Source organism: Chiroxiphia lanceolata, chromosome 11 (assembly GCF_009829145.1).
Source record: "Chiroxiphia lanceolata isolate bChiLan1 chromosome 11, bChiLan1.pri, whole genome shotgun sequence".
NCBI lineage: Eukaryota > Metazoa > Chordata > Aves > Passeriformes > Pipridae > Chiroxiphia > Chiroxiphia lanceolata.
The window spans coordinates 14,754,885-14,762,622 of NC_045647.1; the positions used below are offsets into that span (position 1 = coordinate 14,754,885).

General features: G+C 54.5%; 1 protein-coding gene across 1 annotated transcript; it reads right to left on the reverse strand.

Annotated features, from left to right (window-relative positions):
• Positions 1-4,649: 4,649 nt before the first annotated feature.
• On the reverse strand, positions 4,650-5,670 carry GPX1 (glutathione peroxidase 1). Its single transcript, XM_032698973.1, has 2 exons — positions 5,416-5,670; positions 4,650-5,265 (listed from the first exon to the last, which is right to left on the reverse strand). The coding sequence occupies exons 1-2, from the start codon at positions 5,668-5,670 to the stop codon at positions 4,915-4,917; spliced, it is 606 nt and encodes a 201-aa protein (XP_032554864.1). The 3' UTR covers positions 4,650-4,914.
• Positions 5,671-7,738: the final 2,068 nt, after the last annotated feature.

Consider the following 7,738-nt stretch of genomic DNA (forward strand, 5'->3'; position numbering starts at 1 on the left):
GTCCGTGCGCGAGACCCGGCGCGGGCGGAGGTCGGGGCGCGCGCGCGCGCGCGCGCGGGCACGAGCGCGGGGAGGGACGGGACCCGCCCCGCCCGCGCGCGCCCTGTGACTAGAGGGTTGGGCGGGGCCGCGCGCGCCGTGGCGGCAGCCGCCATGTTGGGGCGGTACCGTGAGGGGCCCGTGGGGGGTGCGGGAGCCGCCGCCATGAGCGTCCTACCCGGGCCGGGAGCCGGGGGCGCTGCGGGACTCAGCCCACGGGGAGGGGTCTCGTCCCCGAGCAGGGTCGTTCTCGGGGCAGCCTCTTCAAGTGCTTCAAATAAAGACACACCTGCCAACACGCTGTTCCCTTCTGTCTCTGCAGTAGCACCAACCCAGTGAAAGGGGCTGTTATCACCGTTAAATATTTTTGCTTAGCTTGCCTGAGAAACTTAGTTGAGTGAATTCTTTGTTTCACCATCATTCGCCAGACCTGCTGCCAGCCCGCTGCTCTGGGCTCCAGATACCTTGTGCTTCACTTTCTCACCAAGAGTCTTCTCCCTGAGCTGTGGCTCAGTGTTTTCCACAGGCTTTGAAGATTAAACCCCGTTCTTCATAAATACTTTATTCTTCTCTCTCCCGGGGCAGCCTCTGCGAGAGCAGGTGGCAGAAACTCTTTGGGTGGACTGTGGCTCCGCTTTCTCTCCTCGTTAGGGAGCACACTGGTCAGGGTATGGGTTAGGGAAGGGGACTTCAAATTATTACGGTAGTAAACAGGAGAACAGGTCTGAGTAACTGGCTGGGGAGAGCTCAGAGATTTTGAAAGTGTCTCAGGAGAAAACTTCAGGCGTTTGTCTCTCAAGTAGCCCATCCTGTGCTGTTCAGGGAGCCTGTCCTTGAGAAGTGGGAGAACTGGGAATGGCGATTCAGACTTTGAAACATGCCTTAAACTGATACCCCAAAGAAATCCATTCACCTTATGGAAAAAAAAAAAAAAAAAAAGAGGCAGGGGTGATGTGCTGAGGCTGTGACTGCCTGCACCGGGAGAGTTCTGGTAGCACCATGGGCAGGTGGGCTCTGCCTCCTGCCAGCAAGCTGGGCAGTGCTGCAGCTGTGGAGTAACACGATAAAGGGCTCTTATCTTTCTCAGAGTAGGGCAAGTCAGTTTACTGAACACTGAAAAGACCATTTTCTCCTTCCAGTAAGTGTTAAGTGTTACTTATTCCAGTTTTCCTCAGAGGACCGGCCCCTTTGGGCTCTAACACATCCTGTTATGGCAAGGGTGGGTGTGTTTTTAGAATGAGTCAGCTATTCTGAGATAGTGCTTACATGGCTGACCTCACTCTGCTAATGAATTACATGCTCCTCAAAGAAAGTGTGGTAAACAATTAAATGGTTTCATTCAGACCTTTCTAATTGAGAACAAGGAAATTATATTGTTACAGTTTCACTGTAGACAGGGATGTCTCCATTCTCCTCAAGCACTTTCAGCCATTTGACTTCCTGCTCTTGCCTCCAGCTGAACCCGATGGCTTCGAGAGTGGCACTGACAGGAGCAAAGCCCTCTCAAGTGCCACACAGCTGGAAGCAGGTGTTTCCTACGTGCCTTACAATGGCAATGATCAAACAGGGTGACTGAAAGCTGTCTTAAAAGTTACTGGGTGCAACAAAGCTCAGCAGGAGGAGAAAGGGATTCTAAATAGCTGAAAAAACCTTGAACAGGCTGAGTAAGAATGGTCTCAGACTCCAGCATTCCTGTTCAGAAGACACTTCTGAACACCACATCTCACCAGCCAGGATTTCAGGAGATGGGACAGGGGTTGGTGGGCAGAACACTAGGGAATGTGGGAGAGAGAGGTGGGGACCGGAAGGATAATTTTCCTTGGAACTAATTAACACTCCTGACAGCTTCAAATATCTGAACTTGTTTAAAGATTTAAGAAGTTGGTGGCAACTACCAGCAGCTAAAGGGGGGAGGGAATCATTTGGAGGGGAGAGGAGAGGGGGCAAACACTTTCTAGAAAGGAGAGAATATATGGAACTCTGATGGGTAGAGGAATGGAAAAGCAGGGGAATACTGGCAGAGAGATTAGCTGCTTGCAATAGAAGTGCAGAAAGAGCGAAAAATAGTGTAGGAATATAGATTTGACAGATGGGAGATGTTTAAAGGACAACATCCTCAAGCCAGGGAACCACCCAAGTGTGCTAAGGTAGTGTTTATTTTAAGGTTTCCCTCTGAGTCAGTCTGTTTCTCTCTGAAATTACAGAAATTACAGAAATAGAACTGGGCTGGTTTATAATCCCTGTGGAATCGCCTGGGATTATTCATGTCTCCCCTCAGCACAGAGCTGCTCCCTGTAGTGAAACATCTTCATCCCCTCTGGTCACGACACCAGCCAAGGTTTGGATGCGAGATCCTGTGTGGGGGCCGTGCTCAGCTGCCCCTGTCACTGCCAGAGGGCTCCAGCCCATGCCCTTTGCACCACAGCCCACTGGAGCCCAGAGCCAGCTATTCCAGGGAATGTGAAACGTGCCAGGGAATAACAAGGCTGGGTGGCTTTCATCCACACTGCAAAGTTCCTGCTGGTGTGCTTACACTGGGAAGGTTCGTTTTCCTGCTAGTATGGCTGATTTTTGTCCTGGAATTACGTCACTGTGCTGCTGCTGGCACGGCTGGATCTGTTCTGGAGCTGTTGCTTTGTTTTTCTGCTCGCACAGCCCCTGCAGCCGAAAGGTAAATAAATCCCTTGGCCTGAATAAGCACAGTGTAAAGTGCCTTTCTGACCAGCAGGGTCAGCCAGAGGCCCTTTCTGGCAGGGTGGAAGAGCAGCAGGTGTTGGGGTGTGCTCCCTGTGGCAGTGGGGCTCAGTCAGAGCCTGGTGAGGAACTGGCAGAGCAAAGGAGGCCCCGCTCAAATGGCTCGAGTTTGGTGAGTCAGGATTGAGGAAGTGCCACAGCTCACGTTTAGAAAGATTTTTCAGTGCCGTGAGCTCCTGCTGAGAGGCCCTGGGCTCTCCACGTATTTCAACATCCTGCATTAATGAGGGAAGTAGACTTAACTGAAAAAATAATCCCCTAAACCATATATCATCTGCTCCAAAGTTGAAATAGCTGCTGAAAACATCCTGTTGTTTTCTACGAAGCTGCGCTGGGAGTTAAGAAATAGCCCAGTGAGGATTGTGCAATCTGAATTCAAAGCTCAATGACTCAGGGCTACAGAGTGGTGCCAACTGGAGGATCTGCCCCAGCCTCTCCTCAGCCTTGAGAGAGCCTTGGATGTAGGTACAGTAACAAAGCAGCTGGGGAATTTGTGAAGTGAGAAGCTACAAACAGGAAAAAAAAAAAACCAAACCCTCAAATCTCAAATGTTTTTATTATGAAAACTAATGCTTGAAAGTGTTACATCTTCCCTTTGAGAGCCCAAGTTTCTAGTCTGGGTTAGGACTCCTCAGTCCCACACCAAGTTTATAATCAGTGCTATGAGGCCTTGTGAGGAGTGGCTTGTAATGAAAATGTGCTCACAGAGCCATTTAAGGAGTGAAAATGTCCCTGCAGAAGGACCTGAGCCACTGGGCAGAAGGACAGCGGGTAAAATTTGGCACAGGCTCACAGTTTTTCAGGGAAAACCAATCCTAATTCCAGCCATTCAGCAGCAGCCTATAAAACCAGGATTACTGTGCAGGGACAACATGTCAGAATTATTATTGAATCATAGAATCATTAAGGTTGGAAAATACCTCTAAGATTATCGAGTCCAATTGTAGCAACTCCATGAAATACTTGTCAGCTGCATGGTTGCCAGGAGTCAAAAAACTGTTAGGGAAGGAGTAAAAAAGAAAAAATATTTCATGAACCCTGACAGACCTGCACTTGGAGTGTCACATGCACTTCCCATGCCCAAAGGGCAACAAGGACACTCCAAAGCAAGGCACAGTTCCATGGGAGAAGTGGCTGAATGGGCTGGTATTGTACTGGGAACAGGACAGAACTGGTTATTTGTGTGATTCCTGCACTGCAAGGTGTTGGGGATACACAAAGGGGATTCAGGTTTCATGTAAGACTGAGCTAGTATGTAGGGATCCATGTTGGGCTACCAGCAGTGCAAAAGGCCACAGAGCCAGGAGACACTAAGGCAGTGAGGGTGCAGTGGCTCTGGGACAAGGGGAGGTGCAGCAACAACAGCAGGTGCTGCTCCTGTTCTAGGTGCCCCCGCTAACAGAGGGCAGATAACAAGATGGACCTTGGCCAACAGGCTCTTCTTACCCCAGCCCAGGCTGCAGGATCACTCATCTCCCTGTCCCAACAGTTATCAACGTGTTGCAGCCTGTTGCTGGTAGCTACGCTGGGAACTTGTCAGTGTAAAATCACCTCCTGGCCATGTGCCAGCATGTTCCCTCTGCAGGTAAGTCCTGAGGGAGGTCCAGTAAGCAGTGGGGTGAGGTCTGTCTGTTCCATGCCACCCTCCCGCTCTGCCAGGCTCGCTACATGTGGGGCAGACTCTGGTTCACAGCTTGCAGAGTTCATGAAGGTTGCTTGCCCATCACGCTGCCCTCGGCCTGACTGCACCACCACACTCGAGTGCTCTGAGTCTGTGAGCACCCACGCAGGCTGATGAACAGCTAAAGCACCCACCACGTTTCACCCAATTCACCCAGATTTATCAAGCCACAGCCTTAAAGAAAGTACACATTTTTTTATTCAGAGAATCACAGTAAGGTACTGAGATTCATAGCTGCTTGCCCTGGCTTAGCTTCCCAAACATTCCCGTGCAACTTCTGAAAACATCAAGTACACTTCAAGGATTTGGAAGATGCACCATCATAAGCAAAACCTGCACGAGACATTGGGATTTCTGCCAGAGCAGCAGCTCCCTGCGAGAAAAACAAGCAGGTGCACAGCGAGGGGAGCAGGGAGTGAGGGGAACGCGCAGAGGACTTTCTAGGGAGCCTTCTGCAGAAGCAACTCGATGTCGTCCTGGATCTTGATGGTTTCGAAACGCCGGCTGTAGCGTTTGAAGGGCACCCCGTCGGGGCCGATGAGGAACTTCTCGAAGTTCCAGGCGATGTCGTTGCGGCAGACCGGGGACCAGATGATGTACTGCGGGTTGGTCATCAGCGAGGAGGGGTCGTCGTGCGGGAAGGGCAGCGCCTCTTTCAGGAACGTGAAGAGCGGGTGCGCGTCCTTCCCGTTCACCTCGCACTTCTCGAACATGAGGAAATTGGGCTTGAACCCGTTGCCAGGACGAACGTGCTCCAGCATGGGCAGGATCTCATCGTTGGTGCCATTTTCCTGGGGAGACAAAAACGAGCCCGCCCCGCGCAAAGCCCGTGAGAGCCCGCATGGGGCGAGCGGCTCCTCCCCGCTCCCCGGCCCCGCTCCCCGGCCCCGCTCCCCGGCCCCGCTCCCCGGCCCCGCTCCCCGGCCCCGCTCCCGCCCTACCTGGTGGCCGAACTGGTTGCAGGGGAAGCCGAGCACCTGGAGCCCGCGGGGCCCGTAGCGCTGCTGCAGCTCGTTGAGCTGCAGGAAGTCGCGGGTGGTCGTGCCTCAGAGCGACGCCACGTTCACCACCAGCAGCACCTTCCCCCGCAGCGAGCCCAGCGACAGCGGCTCCGCCGCGCCGAGCGGCCGCGCCACCAGCCCCGCCAGCCCCGCCGCCAGCCCCGCTGCTCGCCCGCCCGCGCCCGCCGCCGCCATGGTCCGCACTGAGCCCCCGCCGCCGCCGCGCTCGATCCGCCCCGAGCCGCCTCCGATACCCCCCCGAGGGACCTGCCTCCGGTACCACCCCGAGCCGCCGGGACCCGCCTCCGGTACCTCCCCGAGCCGCCGGGACCCGCCTCCGCCACCGCCCTGAAGTGCCGGCACGGCCCTGCTGAGCCCTGCCCCGGGCCCGCGGCATCGGCGCCCGATGGAGGAGTCCCAAGGAGAATCGGGCCAGGCGTGTCGGCTCTGAAAGGCTGGGGTGGGTCTCTGAGCGGTGGAAGGCACGGAGCGGGGTGGTTTGTTACGTCCACGGGTAGTGGATGTAGAATCCACAGGGAAGTGTCGCAGCTCCTCGGGAACTCTGTGGAAAAGCAGCAAAACGCAAATTGGTCAGGGAGAGTGGTCAAAACGTTGGAATGGGCTGCCCAGGGAGGTGGTGGATTCACCGTCCCTGGAGATATTTAAGAAGAGACTGGATGTGGCACTTAGTGCCGTGGTCTAGCAAGCAAGGTGGTGTTAAGTGAAAGGTTGGACTTGATGATTTCAGAGGTCTTTTCCAACCTAGCTGATTCTGTGATTCTGTGATCCCAGGAGCTCCAGCCTTTGTGGTGACAGCGCAGCACCAGGGCTGCAGCATCCTCCGAGGGCACTGCTGCTACTGAGAGTGGCTTCAGGGAGAGGAACACCTTCAGTTTGTGTCCAAGAGGGGCCATAAATTCCCTTCTAGTATCCTTCTATAGTTTTTCCACTTCTTTGAGGCTGGTAAAGCCTACATACAGGGCTACAGCTTGCTATATCCTCCTCACTAGATAAAAAGGAGGAGGCTCCCTCTCTAACACCAGGGGTTGCTTTTTCCTATCCTTGACTTTTCCATTTCTTGCCTTACTGCTTCCATAAGTCACACAGGAGTGACTGCTCTTTTTTCCCATGGATTCAAGGCAGCCCTGAGTGAACTAGGCTGTGCCCACACCAGGCAACGTGGCCCAGCCCCTCCTCCACGGGTCTTTGCGAAACACTGCCCTCCTCCAGAGCACCTCATGAAGAGGCAGGTCCGGGGTCAGGCCTCGAGGCCATGTCCATGGGTTGGGCCAGCAGGGACCGTGGGGAAGCACAGCTTGGCAGGGACAAAGAGCCAGGGCCTCAGCTCCAGCGCAGCTCCCAGGGGGAAGCAGGGAGCCCCTGCTGAGGCTCCTGCCAGCATCTGTGCCAAGTGAGCTCCGTTCACAACAGCCCAAGGTCAGACAGCTGCTTATCAGCCCTGGCCCCCAGCCAAGGCAGCCTGGGCCCCGCACGGGGGATGCACTCAGGCCCCCCCCCCGTGCTGTCTGCCTCTTTCATGCTTGGGAGCAGCGTCTTGTCACAAAATGCCAGCTGTCACTAACGGGCACCACACAATGCTCTGTCTCTGGCCTGGGTGCCCAGGTGACTGCAGGGTCTGGGGGTTTTGCTTTAAGCCACTTCTGGGCACCTGCCCTCACAACTGGGAGCTGGAATAGTTCCACTTCCTGGTTGTGGCAAGTTCTGGGGACTTGCCCGATTGTCTTGCATCTTTGGGGACCTGCAGTGTGTTGCAGCAGCAATGGCATGAGCCGTGACAACTGTCCTGAGGGAGATCAGAGCTGGAAAAATGGCTGATGGATGAGCAGAGACACATGACTTCTTGAGTAAATTGACGGTTACAGTCTGCACAGATTCCTCCTCACCTGCCCCCCGGGGCACAGCAAGCCAGGGTTCCTGGAGAAGAGGAATTGCCCTTCGGGGTGACCTCTAGGGCAGGGCCACAGAGGCATCTCTGCTGCCACTTTTGACACTTGTTCAGGCTGGCACCTTCAGTCCTGTCTGGACCTGAGGAGTTCATCTGAAGTACAGAGTTTACTGCTGGGGCCCTGCCCTTTTCAGAGAAGTGTAGGTTAGGGCTTTCCTGTCTTTGATGAGCGAGGTTTGACAACACTGAATGAGCTGAACTTCCTTGTTGGCTCAGAGTGATGGTCTGTGCCTGGACACATTCTGTGGAGCCAGCTGAACTTGGAGCCAGAGGAGTGCCAGAAGCTCCCGAGGGACT